The 25,223-nt window shown below is 31.7% G+C and overlaps 1 protein-coding gene and 1 long non-coding RNA gene across 5 annotated transcripts in view; both read right to left on the reverse strand.

The window, feature by feature from the left end:
- LOC131929489 (limb region 1 protein homolog) overlaps positions 1-24,383 on the reverse strand; it is a 24,399-nt gene extending 16 nt beyond the window's left edge. The window contains exons 1-16 of one of the 4 annotated variants that reach the window (XM_059285735.1): positions 24,348-24,383; positions 16,291-16,384; positions 16,023-16,053; positions 15,769-15,908; positions 15,374-15,477; positions 15,010-15,136; positions 14,186-14,221; positions 12,425-12,493; positions 11,574-11,638; positions 11,342-11,423; positions 11,015-11,107; positions 10,858-10,934; positions 9,900-9,977; positions 7,182-7,255; positions 5,340-5,497; positions 1-3,467 (exon numbers count right to left, since the gene is read on the reverse strand). The exon at positions 1-3,467 is cut by the window's left edge and continues 16 nt beyond it. In XM_059285735.1, coding sequence (XP_059141718.1) covers positions 3,202-3,467; positions 5,340-5,497; positions 7,182-7,255; positions 9,900-9,977; positions 10,858-10,934; positions 11,015-11,107; positions 11,342-11,423; positions 11,574-11,638; positions 12,425-12,493; positions 14,186-14,221; positions 15,010-15,136; positions 15,374-15,477; positions 15,769-15,908; positions 16,023-16,053; positions 16,291-16,300 — 1,410 coding nt within the window. In that variant the 5' untranslated portion in view covers positions 16,301-16,384; positions 24,348-24,383 and the 3' untranslated portion in view covers positions 1-3,201. Of the gene's footprint in view, positions 3,468-5,339; positions 5,498-7,181; positions 7,256-9,899; positions 9,978-10,857; positions 10,935-11,014; positions 11,108-11,341; positions 11,424-11,573; positions 11,639-12,424; positions 12,494-14,185; positions 14,222-15,009; positions 15,137-15,373; positions 15,478-15,768; positions 15,909-16,022; positions 16,054-16,290; positions 16,385-22,879; positions 23,079-24,151; positions 24,225-24,347 lie in introns of those variants that run through there. The other 3 variants (XM_059285736.1, XM_059285733.1, XM_059285734.1) reach the window with 3 other exon arrangements.
- On the reverse strand, positions 19,449-21,533 carry LOC131929490 (uncharacterized). The gene is made up of 4 exons (XR_009383969.1): positions 21,377-21,533; positions 20,870-20,984; positions 20,542-20,601; positions 19,449-19,932 (listed from the first exon to the last, which is right to left on the reverse strand). It is a non-coding gene; the product is annotated as an uncharacterized LOC131929490 (long non-coding RNA).
- Positions 24,384-25,223: the final 840 nt, after the last annotated feature.

Consider the following 25,223-nt stretch of genomic DNA (forward strand, 5'->3'; position numbering starts at 1 on the left):
CAAATTTATAAACATTTTATTTACATATCATATTCACACCTAATGAGCACTCCATTGTCAACATTGCCATTTGTTTATTTGGTGAAGGATCAGAATTGATAATATCTCATTGATAAATGATAATATTAATAAAAACAACAACCCCGACATTTAAACATGTTTATAAAAATACATGTGTAAACAGTAATACTGTCATAGCAGAAGCATTAAATTCAAATATAAATTCTTAAAATTTGCCCCACTGTTCAAACTACAGTTATCTTTACTTATTTTGTTGACGTTATTTCAAAATGATTTTTTAAAAAATATATAAATACATAGCTGTTTTATTTATGTAAACTATGTACAGATTCTATACATCAAATTATTATTTGTTATTTCTACATTTTTAGCACAACCCATAATCATGTTAATAAAAAAGCTGGAGCTTACAAAGCTTATTACAAAACAAAATAAGTTATTATTTCTCTAAAAAATATTGTTTATACAGGTGTACATAAGTTAATACTTGAGAGTTATGAATTATAATCAAGCAGCAGGGATGAGAATTCAAAATTTCTATCAAAGGAAAGAATAATCTCAACGGGAAAAACACAGTCATTCAAAATTTAGACCAGATTAAAAAAAATAATTTACAGAACTTTTTAACCCCTTCACACTACAAATATAAACAATCTAGAATAAAAACATTTTATGTTGTGTAAGAAAAAATATGCATCCTATACCATAACTAATGAGCTGTCTAAAGCTATTATTTCTAAAACATCTCTCTTTTATAGTTAATCAAGACGTCTCAAAATATAAAGTATAGGTATAAAGTTATTCTATTAATAAAAATACAGCCGCCATAGGCCTGATTTTTAAATTGAGCATTACTAAAGCATTTGAGCAGCTTGATGTACTGATAATGTGAAGAAGGGGACAGTTGACCTTCAGGGCTGATGATTAAGAGTTACACACTAAAGATATGGTTATGGTTCATGTGCATACTTTACCATGACATCAAGCATAATACTAGATTACTAAATCAAGTCTAAGGCACATTCACTGTGGCAGTAGCAGAAGTAAGAGCAAGGGGACAACTCTAAATATACTGTAAATGGGAAATAACTCTAGATGACTAACTGGGGGATAGAATATTAAATCATAAAATTGGAAAAGAAATAAACAACTAGACCTCACACAGTTTACCAGACACATATCCAAATGACAATGAAAGAAAGTTATGAAAACAAACTATTGCTTCATAATTTCTTAAGTATTTTTCACAAGAAAACAAAGTGAAATGCATAATTGTTGTCTATATATTACTAATTTGCAAAAATTAATGGATTACCAAGGTGTGAGCCGGTATACAAAAACCCAGTATGAATACGGACTGATGGATTTTGTTCATAGTTTAAGTCATTTTTTAACACAGAAAATATCTATTGTACATATTTACATGGAATGCATTTCTGCAACAGTCTGGTAATATAAAAAACTGAACAAAGTACTCAGTTTAAAGCTTGTGATGAAAGAAACAAATGCATGCATTGACAATCATATTTCAGGACTATTGCACCTTCACGGTGATGGTTGCACAGGTACTTAAGTAAATGGGTCCCACTTGAAACATGAGTTTTAACTTAAACAGGTTGAAAGAAACATTTTGGCACCAAAATAAAAGAAACAAATCTTTAAGCAGTCTGTGAAGTTACAAGGAGTTGGAACCAGGCAAACAGCAGCTGAGCATCCAGATGCTTTTAAACATAAAAAACAATCATCTCACATAATTGGATACCCATCAAGCTTTGAAAGTAACAGAAAAAAAATTCTGCCCCAGTTACAAGTAACTAGGATTTATAGTAAAAAAAAATATTATTTTTTTACAAAAAGACTAGATAAAAGTAAACACATTAGAGTTTGCATTGCAAAGTAAGTGTAAATTAACATTCATTTCCACAGCAAAAGATAAACTATAAGAAACAAAGCACAAAACTAGTTCCAGCACCCTGTTGTCGATTTTTTTTCTACAAAAAAAAATGATTAAACTTTTCTAAGAAATTTTTTGTACTTCAAGTTTATAAACAGCTATTTTTTTTTTACAACAGACAAGTTGTAAAATGTGCGCACTAAAGTTTAGAAGATTAAAAAATATGGCAATATACTAAAATACTTTGGTTTTTTAAAATTTAAACAAACTACCCTAGCCTATATCTATAGAAGATTTGCAATCCAAAAGAAAGAAAACTTAGTTGTAGATGTGTCAAATTAAAACAAGACTAAAATGTAAGTTGTCAAGCAAAGCTTACTAAGGATATGTAACTCAAACAAGCTAATTAAGTACGAAAAGAAACGAATCAAAATAAAACCAATGTATTAGAATTCTTCACCTAAAACTCAACTAAAAATAGAACAATAGGCCTACTGATATAATTAAATAAAACCATTTTTAAAAAAAAAATGTAGCTTCCATTTGCAAATAAACACCAACACAGAAAAATAAAAAATAAAACAGGAATAATAAAAACTATCTCTTATAATTAAAAAATAACATAAGAATCATAACTTTTATAGGTTAATTTTTCATCCAAGTGAATAGTCTATAAAAACTACTAAATGATACACAATTAAAGAAAAAGATACTTTTAATATTTTGTTTCTACATTAGAACAACATCAAATGGATAACAATAAACATTACATTAAATTTACATAGGCATACAATAGCTTTCATAATCTCAGACTTTTTTGTAAAGTAAATGACACTGTAATTTGGGAGAAGCAACTTCAGGCAGGATCTGTTAATGCAAGTGCATGGGCAAAAAAAAAATAACTTCCAATCAAGCTCGTGATTTGGTACACAAAGCACTTATAAAAAGTGTCATGTAAGTGTCAAATGAAGAGTCGTCTTAAAAAAAAAGTTTAAAAAAATAATATTGCAGAATAATACAAAACAAATATAGCATTGCACTACTATTTTTAAGGTGATGCCAAACTCAACATTAATTGGTGGATTACTAGGACAGTGTTTGAAATAAAACCAAGTTCACGAAACCAATTACCCAGTAACTATGAGAATCCTTTGTTTCTGTGTTCAATATGAAAACAATAAATTACCTTCCCCCCTTGACTCCTTAGGCACAAATATACAAAGTCCAATCCGGTGTTATAGTACATGTGATTTAAGATTTACACTTGAAAGACAGGGTCGTGCAAGCTACTCCTCCTTCATGCTCTCCGTCTTGCCGTTTGTCAAATTGGCGGCACTGCCAACTCCGTGGGACATCGCAGAAACTTTTTTCCCACCTTGGACTGCGGCTTTCAGGCGGTCATAGATCTCCCGCCTGACTGCCCCGGTGAATTTGGTGAAGAGGCAGAGGGCTGTGGACACGGCAAAGAGGATGTTGTACAGGAAGATGATGTAGAAGTTCCCCAGCCAGTCCATGCTGCCAAAGTTACCCACCAGGTCAAAGTTGGTTATACCTGAAAGACAAGGTGTGGGGGTTCATTAAGACAACATGTTGGGTTCATTAAGACAACAGCAAGACAAGGTGTTGGGTTCAGTAAAACAACATGTTGGGTTAATTAAGACAACATGTTGGGTTCATTAAGACAACATGTTGGGTTCATTAAGACAACATGTTGGGTTCATTAAGACAACATGTTGGGTTCATTAAGACAACATGTTGGGTTCATTAAGACAACATGTTGGGTTCATTAAGACAACATGTTGGGTTCATTAAGACAACATGTTAGGTTCATATAGACAACAGCAAGACAAGGTGTTGGGGTTCTTTAAGACAACATGTTGGGTTCATTAAGACAACATGTTGGGTTCATTAAGACAACATGTTAGGTTCATATAGACAACAGCAAGACAAGGTGTTGGGTTCTTTAAGACAACATGTTGGGTTCATTAAGACAATAGCAAGACAAGGTGTTGGGGTTCATTAAGACAACATGTTGGGTTCATTAAGACAACATGTTGGGTTCATTAAGACAACATGTTGGGTTCATTAAGACAATAGCAAGACAAGGTGTTGGGTTCATTAAGGCAACAGCAAGACAAGGTGTTGGGTTCATTAAGACAACATGTTGGGTTCATTAAGACAATAGCAAGACAAGGTGTTGGGGTTCATTAAGACAACATGTTGGGTTCTTTAAGACAACATGTTGGGTTCATTAAGACAACATGTTGGGTTCATTAAGACAACATGTTAGGTTCATATAGACAACAGCAAGACAAGGTGTTGGGGTTCATTAAGACAACATGGGGTTCTTTAAGATAACATGTTGGGTTCTTTAAGACAACATGTTGGGTTCATTAAGACAACATGTTGGGTTCATTAAGACAACATGTTGGGTTCATTAAGACAACATGTTGGGTTCATTAAGACAATAGCAAGACAAGGTGTTGGGTTCATTAAGACAACATGTTGGGTTCATTAAGACAACATGTTGGGTTCATTTAGACAATAGCAAGACAAGGTGTGGGGTTCATTTAGACAACATGTTGGGTTCAATAAGACAACAGCACGACAAGGTGTTGGGTTTATTAAAACAATATGTTGGGTTCATTAAGACAAGGTGTTGGGTTCATTAAAACAACATGTTGGGTTCATTAAAACAACATGTTGGGTTCATTAAGACAGCTGCAAGACAGGATGTTGGGTTCAACAAGACTATCTTCCTCTTTATTTTCCACCAATATTAAGGTGTTTTTTTTTTCCATGTGAATGAAATCACTACATTAGAAGTTGGTCATAGTTAAGTTAGAAGATTTGCCAAGTTCCTACAAACTATCAGATGTTGTAAAGGAACTTGGAAAAATCTAGCTTCCAAATTATAAAGAGACAGGTCATTTTCAATTTGTACATTTTTCATTTTAGGAGCTAATTGTTGACAGTATATTTCAAAATTCTTTTATAACTATTTATAGTTTCATCTGCATATTCATAATACATATTGTTTAAATTTAAAAACTTATCTATATTCGTATTCCAGCATGTTTTCCAAATGACGACTTCATTGTAAAAGTGAAAATAATGTTTTTTAATTAAAAATATTTTTTTTCCATTAATTTTCTAGAGCTTCTCCTATTAAAAAAAATATTATTTCATTATGCCATGGTGTTAACTTGCACGCTAATGTTACAAGAATTTTTTTTTCCCACAGAGCATGACATGTACACTAACTTGCAGCAAATTCTTTTTTCAAGCCATGTTTAGTATACATGTTGCTAGTGTAAACACAGTATAAGGCTTACATTTTGCCTGAGATCTATTTCTAATTGTGGCTTCATAAAAACTACAATAAATATAATTAAACTTCTGTCGTAGTAGGTGTGACACTTACCTAATGTTTTGGACAAGATAGGCAGGGCTGAGCTGAGCAGAAGCAGAACAACACAGTTCATTATGATCTTCACCATGGCTGTATCACCTCTCCTGGGCTGGAGATTACGTAAGTAAGGCAGGCTGTAGAAGCCAACCACTGAAGCTACCATTAGATATCTAATGCAGTTCAGGAAAACGTTTACAATTTACTAATTACAGAACCATTTCATTTATGCTCAGTTTTTGTAGCTCAGGAATAATATTTCCTGTTTACTAAAAACAGAAACAATTTATGTACATTAGGTTTGCAATAAAATATGCAGAGTTTTGTATTTTATATATATATATATATATATATATATATATATATATATATATATATATATATGCATATATATATGCTTGGCCGTCTCCGCAGGGATAGAAGAAAGTCTGATGAAATATATAAGAGGGGTTTCACCAATCCTATATTCTTAAACGTGTGACCTTGTTTTCTAAATCTGAGTTATATATATATGTAAACAATGTCTGCGCTTGGATCATATTTATTGGGGCACGGGTTTACCTACATTACAGAATGAAAGCCATGAGTGTACGTTAATCACTCACCCTAATAGTGAGGTAGAACACACTTCGGTGACGGCCCAGGTGTCAGGGCGCTCTCAGGGGCACCCGATTACATGGGCGTGCTGGCTCTGTTTAACCATCAAATGTTGTGTGCAGCATTGTCAGTATTGTAGGGTGCTCCTTAAACGTAGGCCCCAGGTGCCAAATCGCACCATACCGGTGTGCCGAAATACTCTTAAACCTAATATTATGCATAATCTTTTGCACTGCTTAAAACTAACTGAGGTGCCATATCGCTCATTGGATAGTGTGGGGCTCCAAATTGCACCTTGCCTAGGCGCCGGCAAACGCACCTGATTCAATTAGTGAATTACTTCAACGCCCCATCTTATCCATAATCTATCTCACTGTTTAGAACGAACGTAGGCACTATAGCGCTCACGAGAAAGACCGGGGCATCAAATCGCACCCTGCCGGGGCATGCCTATGCAAAATTGATTTTTTTCCCCAAGAATCCTTCTCAAAGCACACCCTGCCCGGGGCACCACCCCTGCGAATTTGAAATTATTTTTTTCGCAGAAACCTCGCAAGGAGTATTCTCAACAACTTCATATTCATAAAGTTTCATGGTGATAGGACGGAAGGTGTAGTAATGCATAAAAGACAAACAGACAATGAAACAAACATACATTGCTTTATATATATATAGATATATATATTTCTAAAGATATATTTTTATATATAAAATTGTATAAAGTATTCCACAAAGCCAGAAAGATTACCACCCCCCCCCCCATACCCCTGCCTAGCCAACTTGGTCCTCAGCCCACACCTCTCATGTCCTATGTCTAACACATTTGTCCAAATCACAACAATAGCCCCACCTGCTGTCAACACTTATTAATATCTCCCTGACGCACACACTAATCACCCCTTACACCCACACATTAATCATCTCTTATACACGCACACACACTTGGTCCAATATTGAAATGTTTTTTTATTGTTAAAATTGATTTTATATTTGTGTCGAAGTAATTTGGAATTCCCAGTTGATGCATCTCTTTTCAGAGTATTTATCAATGTAGGCTGTATATTTGTGTGTGTGCATGCCTTTCTTGAATAACAATAATCTTAAATCTGGTGTTTGTGGGTGTTTGTATATAATTTTTTATTACCCATCTATATGCATACACAAACCTGTGAGTTTTAGAAGTAAAGATAAATAGATATTCTGATGAAATAGATGATAAACATTAAGGTGAAGGGAAACTGCAATTAAAAATAAGGATACAATATCACAACAATTTGCAGGGCTGCCCCTATTGAACCAAATGAAGATAATGATGATATTCCAAGCACTGTGTCCTGTAAAAGAAAAAGTTATTACCAAAAGTATCATCTGTTCTTAATTAAATTTAAAAAAAAAATAATTAAAGTATTTTTTTGCATGAAAAATCAAACAAAAAAAAACCCAAAAAGAATGCATAGTAGTGTAATGAATTTTTACTGAATTAGAAGAAATAATTTTTAGTACTTTATGTATGGTAAAATAAATTTAATATTTGAAAAATACGCGAAGTCAATTCCCAAAATAACGGCCAAGACTAAATGTAACTAATGTTGAAAAGTGGTGAGGAATGAGTTAAAGAAATATTAATTAATTTAATCGTCTATTATAAAATATTTCAAAGGTGATTTTAAGGAATAAAAAAAACCCTGAAATGTAAACTTAAGAATAATGGGCCCCTGATAATTTGCAGGGACCAAATTAGAGTAGGTATGCAGTCTTTTACTTTATCTCATGCTACATAAATTATTTAATAACTCCCTTTTGTCATACGCGCCTCCGAACTTGTGAAACCTAAGGAAATGTAGGGTTTATAAATCAACTAAAATCACGACTTTAAAATATATATTTAAATTAAATGTAGGGTTAATAAATCAACTAAAATCACCACTTTAAAATTAAATATTTAAATTAAATGTAGGGTTTATAAATCAACTAAAATCACCACTTTAAAATTATATATTTAAATTAAATGTTGGGTTTATAAATCAACTAAAATCACCACTTTAAAATTATATATTTTAATTAACAGCGCTGTAAAAACTGAGACAGCCTGAACATGACGATGCTCTTGTAATCACACAAGCTGGGCACGTTGTAGGTCTAACCATCAGTGTGACAGTGAGAAACAGTGATGGGCGCTATGTTATGGATAATCCTCTAACATTTGTCACCAAAAGTGTCAACAAATTTGAGTAAAATATAATGACAACTGCGCAAGTCTCGGCACATTTATTTTTCATACATAAAACAGTCCTTGAAATGAATAAATCTTTCCCACTTTAATTTTAGACTAAATAAATAGGAGAATGCATGAGAAATGATCAGCAGTTAAAGTGTTTGGATTTTTTTTTTTATGGAAAACTTCATTAGGCTAAAAATGCATTGGTGAAAAAAAGCAGATTTCTATATAATAGCTGAAAGCTGAGATATAATGAGACACAAAATATCTCACCCTGCCTGTGTAATTAAGTTGGGCAAATATTTAAGATTTAAAGATGCGTAAGTACAAAAAAATAATTATCATGTTTTTGATTGTTCAAACTAATAAAATTTTAAAATAATAGTGTTAAAAAGTTATTTTTACTCATATAGAATGAAACATTAATGGACAATGAATGAAAATAGTCAAAAGCAGTTCATTAAGTATTCTTTTCATTACAATAAATGTGGTTATAAAATATTTTTTTAAACTTAAGATGGGGTTATTTGATGATTTTAGTATTTTTGGTAACTTAACGAAACTGGAAATGTAAATAAACATGGCATAACTAGGCCATGTGGTTTACAAAAGTATTATTTTGTTTTAAAATTTTATCGGCAAAGTTTTTTTTAATACAAATGACTACTAGTTGCTATTTTCAGAAGATTGATCGTAAAGTTTCTGTACAGTCAATTAATGTCCGTCATATAAAAGTGAAACTGCAGGTTATAATTCAGCTCGATTAAAATAATTATAATGTAGAAATGTAGCATTAAAGGCAAAAAATTATTTTCAAGTCCCTCTACATTTACAACTTTTATAACATCGATTTTTGAAATATTAAATATCTGTATTTTTTCAGACTTTATTTTTTTTTAAATTTCTTTCTTTCATGGCCACTATGAAAGTTAAATAGGGAAAAACTTGATTTTTCTTCATGTCGACAATAATGATGGAGGCCATTTCATCATAGGATGAAGGTAGAGTGAAGTTGAAGTTGTGCAGTGTAAAATGACACAACAGGCCAACGTCCTAGTACTTTTTAAAGAATAAATAAAAAGAAAATGACTTGAGCTTTATATAATTCTTATACGCTTTATAAAAAAAAGTTAACCCTAACTGTACATCATTATTTACCAGCCTTGCCATACTTTGTGGGTGGAATCCATCAAATATATTTATATAAAGAAAATTGATGGAGGCATATACTAAAGAAATATAAAATGTGTGGTTGTGAATAGCTAAATATGTCTATTACAGTAGTATAATAGCAATACTACTATTACATCATATTAGATTGCATCATGGTTTTACATTGAGAGAGGGGAGGGTTTTTACCAATTTCTGTGATGAGTAATGCGAGGGTAAAAAGAAGCAAGGGGTTAAAAAAATTTAACATAACATTTTTGTTCTTCTTAAAACTTCTTTAAAAACACGTAACTAATAATACATGAGCCACATAATGCATTTTTCGTGCCCTTAAAGTAAACTGTGTACATGAGGCATATATGATGACCCAATACCCCGGAATGAAATTGGGAGGATTACACTCATGAAATATAGTGAAGGTTAAAAAAAAGCAAATTACATGGAGAAATTCTTATAAAATATCATTAAAGTAGAATAGGACAGAAGACCCTAATTTAAATCTGTTGGCAAAGGCTGATTAAACTAACAATGTTAAATTTATAAAAAGTTGAAACATAAACCATGGTAAATATGGTAAATTGTATACATACTGAAGCACCTCTAGGCAAAGACTTAGTCCCAACTAGTAATAAAAATGTGTTCTGTAGGACAATGAGAATACTGAATACCTGAAAAATAACAAATTTTTAAAATATATCAACTAAATCTGATGAGTATAGCAGAGATGTAACTGCAACCGTAAGAAAACAGCGGAAATTATTATTTCAAGCTGGAACAGAGGTAAGAATTTTCTTAAGTTTCTAAAACATTTCAATGGCACTTTATAAAAATTGCAATGTAAATTTTTAAAAATTGGGCACCGATGAATTTAGTAAGCAAATAATACTAGGCCTGGAGCCTTTAATTTATGAATCACTTAATAATTCTTTTTAACCGTTTTCATACATGCTTCAAACTTAAAAGACGTTAAATCAAATAAAAATAAGCATGTTTAACTAATACTAAAATAAAAGGGCTGGTAGAATTGAGACCGCCAGGACACCACTGCTTTTGCGCAGTAAAAAACCAGGCGCATCGTCTGCATTACTGTTGACTGCATCATGGGATGTGGGTGAGGGATGGTTTGCGGTAGGCAGAGGTTGATTGAAATGGCCAGGTCTCGCTACATTTATGTTACCTACATTAAAAAGCCCTTTATAGAAATTAGCTTTTTTATTTATGGCAAAATAAAACGAATCAGCAGAAAAGCTTTCTAATTTTGTTGAAAAAATTACATCAGTGAAGAAACTGATGTAAATTTTAATTTTATATATAAAAAAAAGATTTTTATAAAAAAGTGAAACAGTTACATCTGTGCAATAGAAGATCTAAAACTCTATCACCCTAAACATAATATCCATATACAAGACAATGTAAACATTAATTTTTAAAAAAATTCTTTAGTTTACTTTGAAAAATAAAAAACATTTCTAAACATTATTTTTATAAACATTATTTTTAAAAAACGCTGAATTTTGCAAGTATTATAACTGAGACTTCTGGACTTACTGTGATGGCTAGTAATAACAGCATGACCAATGGGTAACAAAGATTTCTCCTCCAGAATGAGATGTGTTGGCGACTCTCTGGTGATTGTAATGTCTCATTAGATTTTTTACATTTCATTCAACATAAGATAAATTTCAAACCAAGGAAGGTAAATTACCCAGCATTTTTATAGCTTCCCTTGTGTCTTCCAGTGTCTCAATAAGGGTTTCTATACTGGAATGACCATGACCATTGGATATTTGACACGGTCCTGATAAAAAAAACAAAAAAAAAACCATTCTTTAGTGTTTTCTCACAGAAAGATATATTGACAAAATTAATTAAAAATTTATTCTTTAGTACTTAAATACTTAAAGCAGTAATCAGATAGCAAATCAGATGTATTCATACAGTAAAAATTTTATTAACAAATATTGGTGCTTTCATAGTGATCACAGTAATCAGATAACAAAATATGGGGAATGTTTGAAAAAAGTTGTCTTACCATTTCTGTATGTAATTTTTCGGAGCAAATTTTCTTCCTCCAGTCTTAACGTACTCAACTGATCTTCAATACCTCGCAAAAACTGCAGAAAAAAAAAAATTATTCTAAAAAATTAAGGATGCAAATGTTAGCCTTTTAGAATAATAGAAAAATTATGCAAAAAGAAAAATGGTGAAAAACATTTTATTATGTGACTTAGGTAAATTACTAATTCATATTTGGATCTACTAACTTGAGGTTTAACTATAAGTTGTCCCATCACTGTAAACATACGAGCAACACCTACAGGGGTACACACTGAAATATTGATAAGATGGCTTTAATACAGTACTTTTAGAAGCTTACAAATATCCAATTTTTAACTACAATTGTATAATTGCCAGATTTAGCATACAGCTGTAAATGTTAAAGATTAATGTTGAAATATTATTTATTATGCAGATAATTACTTTAATTTCATGTTGATGGATTTACCAAAAAAAAAAAAAGAACTAAATTATATTATTTTATTGCACAAATATCACCTTTACAAATTTGGCATTTTAAGAGGTTTTTAGAAAATCCTTATGACTAGAAAAATGAATTAGTTCACAACTGAAACATTTTCAATGGAAAAACATAAACATTTATCTTAATTTTTTTTTCCCCATACTATTGTTTTATTAAGTCTAACTACCCGGAAAAGAACATAATCCTTTACCAAATTATAATGCTTGCCGTGATGATTTTCTACACCACCCTTTCCCATCACATATGGTTACAAAAAAAAATGCTCCTCTTCCTTAGGAGAGGGACGGAGTGGTCTAGCAGTAGAGAGCTTGACTGCTAACTCATAAGTCTCGAGTTTGAATCTGGGTTCAAGTTAGTAGACCGTCCGTGAGTCCACCCAACTTTGATGGGTACCTAACTTATGTTAGGGAAAGTAAAGGCGGCTGGGTAAAGACCGTCAGGTTTGAAAAGGGAACTTTACTTACTTTTACTTCCTTAGGAGTGTTATGTCACCTACAAATGAACCATCGTGGTTTACCCCTGGGTTACCCTATGAGTAAACCATTAACTCTAAAAAACAATTTGGCTACTTACTAAGTAAAACAAGAACACCAATGAAAGATATACAGGAATACAGGTAGGGTAAGTGTTCGTGCCACACATCTGAAACGATTAAAAAAACTTTTAAAACACAAGAGTCAAAAATCTGTTGATGGTGATGGATTTAGCCAAACAATTGTATTGTTTGACTAGCATTAGAAAGCTTATAAACAAAGTTTAGTTTTTTTTAAAATAATAAATACAAAATGATTAGACATTATACTGAAAAATAATTAACACATTTGTTTCATTTTTCAAATTATTTCTAATAGTTTCTAAACTGAAAAAAGTGTTATGGTTTTATAGAAATAAAATAGGTGGGGGGGGGGGGGGGGGGGGGGGGTGAAAAGAAAAGGGTTGTTTTACATTGTTTAATTAGCAGTAAAATAAAAAATAAAAAGTCATTAAGGTTACATAGCAATTGCAACAGTGAAAAAAAAATTGCAAGCTCTTGAAATTAGAAAATGCATGAACCTATCAATAATAAAAGAATTTTTAAAGTTATAACTGGAAATTTGTTGTATTTTATTATAAGTACAAAAGTATTGGGCGGATAATACATTTCAAGCTACTTGGTCTGATATCTAGTATTGGGCAATGTGAAAAATAATTTTCTTTAGTTTTAAAACACAGATCAACACAGATGTGAAGGTGAATAAAAAAAAAGAACTTAAGGAACTGTGGTATATAAAAAAATACAGATATTGAAGAGGTCAGATATATTATAAAAATGTTATAAACATAATGTGATTTGCTATACTTTGGTGATCTGTAACACAAAACATTGGGTCTAGGACAGACAGAGTAGTAATAGAACTGAAAGGACACATAGATGTTAAATTTTCTTTGACTATACTAAATTTTAAAAAATCAGCTATGTCATTGTGTAAGGCACACTTAAAACGTACTTAGATAAAATATTCCAATTCTTATCTACAAGATAAGCCACTGCACTCTTCTCCCTTCTGTGATTTCTCAAAGATACAATAGTTACATTAAAAAGATTAACAAGGCTCGCTGTGCAAAAGTATGTTTTTGTTAAATTGTATGGCCAGGTTATTTACAAAAACACTTTTTCCCACATAACACCTAGAGTTCAGCTAATGCTCATTTCACTTGCTTGAGATGTCAAGAAGACTAAATTAAGATGAAATTAGTATTAAAAAGAACAAAAAATAAATAAATAACTGCAACCTGTAAGATTTAACAAAAATAAATAAATTAAAGCTAAGCAAATTTGAGAACAAAAAAAGAGCAATAACTGGTTGCTTCAAATAAAATGTTTTTAAAGCTTAATATTAGAATTTCCAATTTTAAGTAACTGTTATGACCATTAAAAACAGATAATGAATCATAATATATTTTTATAATACCGTATAACATATAGTAAAGTATGATATTTTAAAATAAAATTAAGTGAGCATAGTATTTATAATCGGCCTACAAATCAAACATGCACACATAATTAGCAAACAACTGCAAACAGCAAAAGAAGACCTCACTCATCATTCACTTAAAACAAGGGTAGGGCATGGTAGAGAGAAGTAAAATTTCATAAAAGCTAGTAAAATAAAAGCACACACAACAATAAAATATATTTATATATTTATCAGAAGTGTTTGCAGTACTTACATATTTTTCTAACAAGAAGAATTAACAGGAAAACAAAACAGTTTTTTTTTGTAAATATTCATTTTAAATGTAAAACAAAACAAAAAAATAGGGGAATTATAAAAAAAAATGTTAACATCCTACCCACACATTTTCTACTGTTCAATTCAAGGATGCAAGCTAGATGATAGGAATACATACAAAAACCTTAAACAAATGTCAAAACTGGAAGAGGGTACTAATAGTAGTCAGAGCCTAACGCACAACCAGAAGTTAGACAACAGGAATACATACAGAATCACAACTAGTAGCTAGAGAATTGGAATACTAACAAAATCACAATTAGAGGCTAGAGGACAGGAATGCAAACACATCAACAGTTAGAGGCTAGAGGACAGGAATACAAACAAATCAACAATTAGTAGCTAGAGAATAGGAATACAAAAAGAAACACAGTTAGAGGCTTAAGGATAGCAATACAAACTAAATCACAACCAAAAAGCTATATCACACAATCACCTGCATGGACACGATAGTTGACGACAAAGTAATAAAAATAGCAGCCTAAGAAAGCTGTTTAAGTCAGAAGAAAGATGACAGTTATAAATAAATTAACAACATAAAACCAATTAAACTGAAAAGAAATTATAAAAAATAATGTTCTAGTTATAATAAGTCCCTTCAGCCAAATTTTTTAGTTACAACTGGAGCATAGGATCCAACATTCTTTGTGGTGGGGCATGATCTAAGAGTGGATAACTCTACAAACTTTAAGTCGTTGAGTTATCATAGTAAATAAAAAGCTACAGAGATAAAAACAAATTAGTTAACAATCCACCATAACAGATTGCGTTATTTAAACAGTGCCGCATTTAGAAAACCACAACCTGTATCAATGCATGTAACAAGTTCTACAAATCATGATATAACTGAATTATAATTTTTGGTATGGGTTGATAAAAGCTTACCTGACAAGGTTTGCTTTGTCTTCTCATCCCCACTGATAATTGCTGATGCTACATATGCTAAACCCAGAACCAAAATACCCAATAAGAAGAGAACAAGTGATGCTTCTTTCACCCTTGACATTAATCCCTGGAGATATATATATTTATATATTCAATTTAAAATAATTTATGATTTAGTAAGAAAAAAATTATAGGATCTTTAATCCATGTATGAAAAACATACAAATGATTTATTTTACAAAGTAAACATGATTAAGTAAACATTTGATTTTTAAGTTGGAGGTTCATACCACAGTGTATGGATAAGCTATTATGATTTCTTTATTTAGTTTTGTATGCACTACTAAAATCAAGTAACAGCTACCTTTCTGGAACCTGAAAAGCCTTCAGCCTCAGTAAAAAAATAAGCAAAAGGCATTAAGATAAATAGTGCCAGGTTGGAGAAGAAAAATACATGATTCCATAAACCTGAAAAAAAGCAAACAAATCCAATAAAACATTTAAAAAAAAAACAACTTCTGATGTAAAATAATTTAAAACAACTGACAAGTATTGTTTCATTTACTTTGTGGTTATTATGTAAATAAAATTGGGACTTAAATTTTAAACATGTCACTTTCTAAATCTAAAAAGGTATATGAATGTACAGTAAATAATTTTTTTTTACAGTAGACTGAATAGAAAATGAAATAAAATAAATTATGAATATTATTATATTTAAAACACATCATGTTGACAATGAACAGAGATGATGATTACCTTGAATGAGAGAAGAGTTGAGCCATTTGATGTAGTAGCTGTCAGGATAGAGGAGAAGGACTTCGTTGCTGATGATGGATATTGGCAGTAGGAGGACGGCACCAACAGAGACTGACAGGGTTCCAGTACACAACCATAACCTGCAAACAGATACCTCGCATATTCTCATTCTGCCTGATGTTAACCCTTTACGGTCCAGGCTTAAAATGCTTAAGTATGTATAGAATAGTTTAAGAGTTTGTAAATGAACTTACGATATTCTGTACACAGCTGCATCTTCCTCTCCTAAAACAACAATCATCATCAAATTGTAGTTTGATTAATTTAAGTAATATTTACACATTTAAAAAAAAATGTAATCCACAATTACTGATTACATTCTAATTTTAATATGCAGGTTATTTATTTTACTTTTTAAATTTTAATAAATAGTTTACAGGTTGGAAATCTAATTATTTTTTATAGCATTAAGAAAACTTATATTGTGAAAATCCAAAGGGAGAGCATAATAAAACCAATTACCAGCATACATATCCTCGTTGTCTGCTCTTTTCCTGAATTGACATAGTGTCACATAAGAGACGACATACAGCAAGATGAACAGTAACAACGAAATCTGAAAATAATTTGTTTAGAAAGAATAAGCAATAAAATATATAAAATATTACATAAGTCATGAGCCAATTGATTTTCTCTGGAAAAATATTATAACAAAAAGACACAACTAGTTCTTTAAATCATACATTTTTTTTCTAATGATAAATAGTTACTAATTGAGTATGTTTAATGTAAAGATAATTATAAATCGTAAGCTAATTATAAATCATAGCTTTAGGGATATGATCACCTTGCTGCTTGCAAGCAAAAACAGAAGAATTAGAGTTCAAAGAACTAAAAATGTCACCTCTATTATACACAAGAAAACAGAAAGGAATTCTACATTTAGAATGAGGCTTGATGGAATAGTTTTAAAAAAAAAAGGTTCCCTTTTCCTCTTTAGAACTAACAATACAGTGGTCAGAAGATGAGAAATAGAGTAGGTTTTCTTATTAAATTTTTTAATTAAAATTGTCTGTCACTTATGATATATCATTACAAACTACATCACTTACTGGTTAATTTGAGACCAAATTTAATGGTCTAGCTTAATTAGGGGCCAAGAAAACAAACAAAAACAAAATGACCAATTAACTTCTTAAAGTGCGAAACTCTTTTTCGCCATCAAAAAAGCTCAAAAAGTTACGTTGGTTTGTGTTTTCCATTCGTAGCATGATGTCATAGCAATTACGACAACATTGGGTATTTTAGTTACCAAAAAAAACCAAAACATTTTGTTGGAAATAAAACTTTATATTCATTATGTTTATTAAAGAAATATCAGACATAGGCCTAATTATTTTAAATTCTATGTATAATGTACAATTTAAGACATTAGGCCTTCCATGATGAATTGAACAATCAATACCCATGAAGATGATAATAAAATATCCAAAACTAAAAATAGATCTGACAGAAATCTAGATCTAGGCATTCTAACTGTAAAGACAATACAGTATTAGGTAAGATGATAAATCAACTTTTTTTTAAACTTTAAAATAAATACTCTATAATTATTTTTCTCTTCTGTAGTAGCATTAGGTTAGGCGAAGTTTTTTTTTTTTTTTTTTTTTACCAGCTATGCGTAGTAAATCTATAGTCCTGTAAGTTTGCATGAACTTAAAATGACCCTAAGTTGTTTTACAATTTGCTTGGTTTATGAGGGGAGGGGTGGGTTTGCCCACCGACGATCTCTAACAGCAATCGTTAATGCTGTGACGTATGTATGGTAGGCCTGCTGAACTCACGGTGAACCCTCGACCGTGTCAACATTTTTCTCCCGCAGAAAGAAAATGTAAGCAGTCGATCTCGCGAGCAATGCGAGCGACGATGTTTGGAAAATCTTGAATAATTATTTTATAAAATATTATTTCGATCAAAAAATATTTTTAAAAAAGAAAGAAAATAAAGCCGCTCGTGGCATTTCCAATGTGAAACAATAAAATAAAGCACAACTGATTTACTTCGGATTCGAACTCGGAGATTCTAGGTCACCTACCGCACCGTTCTGTTTACTCTGCCACACACCACGATGTATTGGAAAATAAAATATTAGACATTTTGTATCAATAGATTGCTAAAAGGAAATAAATACTACATTATTTATTGATATCGTACTACGTAGTAACTGAGTAACTGCGTAAATTTTACACACAATTCCTATATGTTTAACTAACACAACAGCATTAACGAGGTTGACCAAGTCTAAAAATATAAAAAAATTGCCAGTAGGCCTAATTAGATTTAGCACAAAAAAGGCTCGGAATGAGCATTGTTTAAAATACAATACTAAGGCCTAATTAAAAACTACATATAATTTCATATAAATTATGCAGTCGGGTAGGCCACGAAGTATTTAGATCTAGTATTTACAAGGTTAACGACCGGTCACGAATTATGTTCAATAAAACTAACAGTACAGTCGGCCTACTTGGCTTGCAGTGAAGAAAAAAAATCAATATACTTATAAAATTACTAATACTTTAATACAATAATAATGTCCACAATTTCTACACATGCTACAACTGAATTATAATTAAAATACTAGACTTAACAGTGCATTCCGCAAAAAACAAAAATTAGTTGTTTCTATCTGACAACTAGCGTAACAATGATGTAACGTTACTAAAAATAGCAGAGGCATGGTATTTCTATGGTGAATTGGATTTTGGAAAGGGGAACCATCATCAATGTAATTAGTCATGGTAAATATCTCAAATATATATTTATATAGGAGCTGTCGAGCGCTGATGCCCGGTGGTCGGTCGTTTTTCGTTGCAGTTCAGTTCCTAATGAGAGTGCTCCATAAGAAATGCTTGTATTAATTATTACTACATATCTCGCAAATGTTTCTGGCATTTAAGCCATAGTATCCATTTCCTTAGCATTTCGCATTAAAATAGTGATGAGATATTGCTAGATTAGCAGTTTTTTCATTTTTTGTATATAGGACCCCCCCAAAAACACTTAAAATGCGAAAACTAAAAGAGCATGACGTTTCAGGGTCAGGTTCTGACTTCCGGTTTTGGTAAGGAGATCGACTAAAATAGAGTTCTGTTCATATGTTTGTTGACTCAGAATATGAAAGGGGGTGTGATTAGCACTATGTCCAGCCACCTTTACTTTCCCAAATGTAACTTCAGGTACCCATCAGAGCTAGGTGGACTCAGAACATCTTACACTCCCCAGCCCATACAAACATCTGAACTCAAGTCTTTGGGTTGGCAGCTAAATGCTGTGCCATTTGACCACACCATCACACAATCCTTAGTATGAGTGGGTTAAGAGATAAAAATATTAAACAAGACTGTATTAATGTGCAATCCAAGGCACTTAGTACATTTATTAAGATTTTTCTCAACCTCTCTAACTCTAGACAACTTGGCAAAGTGAAGGTAAGTTCAGTCACATAGGCCTAGAAAAAAACAATCACAGGTTGACTCCACTGACATGTCTGTGTGATGGTAGACAATGGTTAGAGATGCATTTATAAATGTTGGTTAAGTCCCAAAAAATGGTAGCCTGCTAAAAATTGCTGTCTATTAGAGAAAGATTAGTGTATTTAAGGCGATACATACACCCGAAAACTGATTTTAACATTTTTTAAAATTTAAATTCAAAACATGCAATGTATAATAACAACAACCAAATAACAAATATAAAAAGCTGTATTATTTTTGAAAAAAATAATTTTTCTGACTTTTATTGAAGATTTTGGGTCGTTATGGTACAAATTTATAAATTCACAAAAAATGCAATATCACAAAACTTAGTTGACAAAACTCAATATATTTATGTAATTACATTGAACATGATGTACTGAATATAAATACATGTGCTCATGGGCCTATGAGTAAAGGAAAATCAACAGTTGACAAAAAGATGAGGGTACCCCCCAAATTTTACAATTTTTTGGGGGTTTCCTGCACACAAACAGCCATAAAAATCTTAATATACAGCCCTAATACATTTCAACATGTAATTATGTAGACAGGACCACACTGAATCAGTATGCCAAATTTGAAGCCTCTAGTTGCAGAACTTTTACTTGTATTGCCCAAGTCCTGCCTGAAAAAAATTAAAACCGTCAAATTCAGAAAAATGCAAAAATAACACAGAACATCATTAAAAAAAAATTTAGACCTAATTATAAGTTATTAGACAGAGTTTATATGTAGACATACAACATAGGCATATGAAAGTAGCACTCCCACTGAAAAAAAAATGCTATTACCTTACCCAAGTTCTTTTGAACTGACCCACCCCCCTTAAAAAAATATAAGAAAATTTACCTAACATTCATAAAACCTCAAAATCAACATTGTGTACCATCTTCTTTCACTGTGTAACATCTAATCCCCCTCCCTGTATTAACATAATTCATTCTTCTCTTGTTAATAGTTTAATTTATTTTACTTTTAGATTTTGAAAACCTAATGTTAGTGGCGTTTCGGCCAATTTGATGAACCTAAAACCGTCACAATCACTAACAATTCCCTTGTACCAAATCATTAACTTCACAATCCTTACAGTAACAACTGCCTATCTCATGCAACCTTTATGATGCAGCCCTTCTGACTATTGTTTTTTTTCCCATTGAAAGGTAACGTCCTGACCAGTCCTGTAAATGACGATATCAAATTACTATCCATGAAAATTTGTACAACTAAAATTTACCTATCAGATATTCCATTGCAGATTTGGCCCTTGTCAGGTGTTCTCATCTCTTGTTGCTAGCTGTTATTATGTGAATAAAATGAAACTTAGGTTAGCAAATGCATAGCATTCGGAAAAAAAAAATGTTAATTTGCCGAAACCTAAAATGCGTGAAGAAACTGACCCATAACTACTAATCAATACTGTTATTATCAAATTCTTGTATGTTTTTAATTTTAGGACCACTTACTGCTGCTTATTGCTAATTCTAATCAACAATATAATCTAATACTTTATTACTGTTCAGTCTGTAATTTTCATTGTATAGGCCTAAAGTCCTTATTCTTACCAGAAGTATATTTTTAGGTATCCAAAAAACTTAGGTTGTCTTGTCCAACAACTAAATACTATTTCTTTTTTGTTTGGCATCTTCTGTCAGCTGCGTACTGTGCGTGTAGGTCCATCTGTAAAAAAAAACAAGCTAAATGTATGTACTTTGTAAGATTGTAAGACTAACTAGACTAGATCTTATATTATGAAATGTATTAGAATCTAGTATTATTGTCTAAATCAGAAAAAAAAACTAGATTCTAGATCTAGATGACGCATATTTATTATTAATTTCAATGATTATATCTACAGTAGATAAATGATTAAATAACTAAATTGCCTCTATTAGATCTAGTTAGTTTCTAGATCTAGATTTTCTAGACTTCTAGTTCTAGATCTAGCGTCTATGCCTAGATCTATTTCTAGATTATCTAATTTGCGCTGATCGGTCTTTTTAAATACGCTTTAGCCGTATTCGTAACATAATTAGGACTGAAATAAGATTTCTAAAATAAATTTAACTTACCTAAGTCTGGTTTTGATATCCAAATGACAATAAACTTGCGAAATAGTTCAAGAATGTGTACAGTGATCGCATTAGCAAACAAAAGTTAGCTGCGTGTTTATCAGGCTAGGCGTCGCCGGAAGCGATGCATGGTGGGTCTCGGTTGATGACAAAATGTCAAATTTTAAACAAGCGGACCAATCAGGTTCGAGCCAAAACGAAACCAAACCTACTGACCAATCAAAAGACGTCTAATTCAAATTTTAGTATGCTAATAGAGGTCATGTCCTTCTTAGGTTAATTTTAAACATGTAACCTTTGGCCGGGCGAGAGGCTAAGCTTTCGATTGATACCAAACATGGCGTAGTAGTTTAGTATTATACATCGGGTATCTAAGCACAAAGTAGCTCGATTTTCAGCTTTTTCCTAGAATTTTGAAGGACCCCACCCTAGTTTAATAATATTTTTAAATAGTTTAGAATTTTATTTTAAAGACAACATTAACAGAAAACGATTTATTAGATATTATTTTAATAGAATTTGCAAAAAACCCAACTACGATATAATTCATAAAAATATCGATATTGGGACCCGTGGAGTACCTTAATAATTCAATTTTATAAGGCCTACCTATCCGATTATTTACTAATATTTACCAAATATCAGTGTCAGGTAAGAAAACATTTATAGCTGCACAATAAATGATGACGCCTAAATTGGATATTGTACTACCTACTCAAGCACGAATGGTGGAAAGGGCCATTAGTGGTAAAATGCTCTGAAGTCTTAATATAATTTAATCTCAAATTATTGTCCTTAGACCTAAAAATAAGTAAAATGAAAAAATATGACATGATTTTCAAAACAGGATTCCCTGGTTATCCCAGAAAAGTGGCATCCCTATTGTACAAGATTGTTGTAGATTCTAAAAATTAAAATGAAAAAAAAAATGTATGCCACTGGTGGAGGGAGGAAGGCAGTAAGAGCTTAGGCCTATTAATATTATTATTAATAGGCCTAATTGATAAGTCACAGTCAACTCAACAGCCCAAATCATAAAATACTGCATTAGCCTAATACAATGTTTTTTAAAGACGAGTGATTACTCTCAATACTCTGCATATTCTAAGTCAGGGGTCTCCAAACTACGGCCCGCGGGCCGGATGCGGCCCGCGAAGTCCTCTCATTCGGCCAGCGGAGATCTTTTTGTCCAAGGAAAAAACGTTTGTTGGTGATGGCTGAGGAACTTTGCCCAGAAAAATCAAAGACATGCCTGGAAGAAACTGGCCCACGAACTGAAATTTGATAGTATTTAGTTAATGCGGCCCTCGGACTGAAAAGTTTGGAGACCCCTGTTCTAAGTCAATATAAGTGACATATCTTTTTGATTTATATAAGACTATGTCTAGCTGGTGTAGCTAGACTCTAGATTTTCTAGATCTAGATCTAGATTAGTCACAGTCCCATCTTTCAACATTTTAAAATTTTAATCATTTTTTGTTTGTTTTACTTTTTTTTACTCACTATCAGTTCTCTGACAGCATTGTGGAACATTTGCTCTTGTATTGTAACTTCTGGGTCGTCCATGGCTGCACTCCAGCCAAGTTTCAACCAACACTTTCTTGATTAATTATTCTTATACTATTTAAATTCATGGCGAGCGAAAATTCAAGGCATGTAAGTAGACTCAATACAGAAAGTGGAACGAATTTGTTGTCATTCCGCCATTTAAATTACTAAATTTAGAACTACTGAACTAAAAACTTAAACAACTAAAGAGTAGATTTCCACAAAACAATTGGTCAAATTTCCCCCAAAAACATTCGCATTTTAATGTAATATCAACGTACCTAAATATATAATTTATAAAAAGATTTAGTGATGGTGAAACAAACAGTTTCGAAAGTTGAGTTTATTATTATAAATTTTATTGTTCTTAGTTTTTAATTTAACATTTGTAAGAATCTTACGGGGGGGGGGGGGGGGGGGGGGGGGGGCAGGGGACCATTTTCACGGTTTGTACTCTCTGGTATGTGTCTTCATGTAATAGGGCTTTAAAATCCCTCCGCTACCCTAACCCCTTCCAATGGAAACCCAAATTAAATGGCTTCTGGCGCTAGTTTAAACCATTTAAAACGTCTTTCATATAAACACACTTATATATATATATATATATATATATATATATATATATATATATATATATATATATATGGCCCTCCTATAGGCCTATCTAATATTTTATAGGATTGTCACAGATCGCATCGCTACCCAGCATTTATTGGTAGCGTGCAGAGACATGGGTAGCTTTTCCTACTATATTACGCTGTATCTAAAGAAAGATAACCCATGTTTGTTTTCAACATTTTCTTCAGTATTTGAATGTAAACACAATAATCCCCTTGTTTAACATTGTATAATTTTTATCCTCTACATTTTTCTAATGACAATAATGTCTTCTAGAGAATTTATGAGGGTATTTATTGTTTTTATAGTCTAAACTTGTAACTTTAATAATGTCGTTTTTATTTCTCGTATATACGAAGTATAGAGAAAGTATTGTAATCGTGCACAAAAATCACTTGAAATTTTAACAATTTTCACCGTATTACACCTCAGTCCTTCATCACATCCGAAGTATAGAGGACTTATTTTAATCGGGCAAAAATTATCAATCCAGATTTATCAAAATTAAGAGGTTTTATGCGTAATCCAGTCAGAAAAACTGGGCTTTGCAATTCTGACCGTATGTCTGTGTGTCTGTCTGTCCGTGTGTAAACACGATAACTTGAGTACCGTTACAGCTAGGTTGATGAAATTTCATATATAAGTATTTTATCAAAATCGTAGATCCGTATCAACTTTTGAGCTATTTCCGATAACCGGAAGTGGTACTTTTTCTACTTTGAATTTTTCAAAAGCCTATTACTTGAGTACTATTTCAGATAGATAAATGAAATTTAACATGTAAGTAAAATATCTAATTCTCTACCTTCTGTTAAATTTTGAGAAATTTCCATTGACCGGAAGTAGTAATTTACGCTACTTCCGATTTCTCAAAAAACTAATGTAAATTTTTAAAGTACTAATAATATTGCGCACTATTATGCACTTTTTTATTTGGCGTTCACTTGGTTTGCAATTCTTTTGTCTACGAGATTTTATTCTATTTTTAAAACTTTAAGTATTTAAAATGGATTAAAAATCATGTCTATAGCCCGAGTTCCCATCCCCTGTTGTTTTATATAAGAATATTCGAGAAAGTTTAGGGGAGATCACTCCCGTTTTATTTCTAATTGTAATTATAAAGTAAATTATATATTAAATCTTCAGTTAAAAATGATTACCACAACAGCAGAACGGGAAAATATGTTAGAAATTAGCAATAAGTTTAATCAATGTTACTGAATAGGGTTATTAGCTTATCTCGCATAAATTGTAGACGTCAGTTAAAGGGACATGGGCGCTTGCGACATCAAGATTAAATTTCAAGTGATTGATAATGATGAAATAGTAATTATTTTGTTATTTGCTTGTATTAAATGCAATTATATTACACAGCTCTGCTTTAGTGTAATAGAAAACTCTTCAGTTTTTAAATGTAAATACAATATTTCCCTTGTTTTTTGAGAATTACTGATACAGTTTATATTGCAGCAAATAAACTCACGAATGAAAGAGTTTTTTTTAACTCTCTATTCAGGCCAAGTAGAAGTAACTTGATGTCCTTTAACATACTCTTTAACCCTTTCTTGTCTGTCAACGCTTATGATATTAAAGAAGAATTCAGTCTCATAACGCAAGACTAATTAACAGCTAATTAACTTTGCTTCTCTCAACATTGACCTTGCTGTCAGGTGAGTTCAGG

The sequence above is a fragment of the Physella acuta genome, unplaced genomic scaffold (genome assembly GCF_028476545.2).
Source record: "Physella acuta isolate Inbredline_101_S28 unplaced genomic scaffold, ASM2847654v3 ptg001640l, whole genome shotgun sequence".
Lineage (NCBI taxonomy): Eukaryota > Metazoa > Mollusca > Gastropoda > Physidae > Physella > Physella acuta.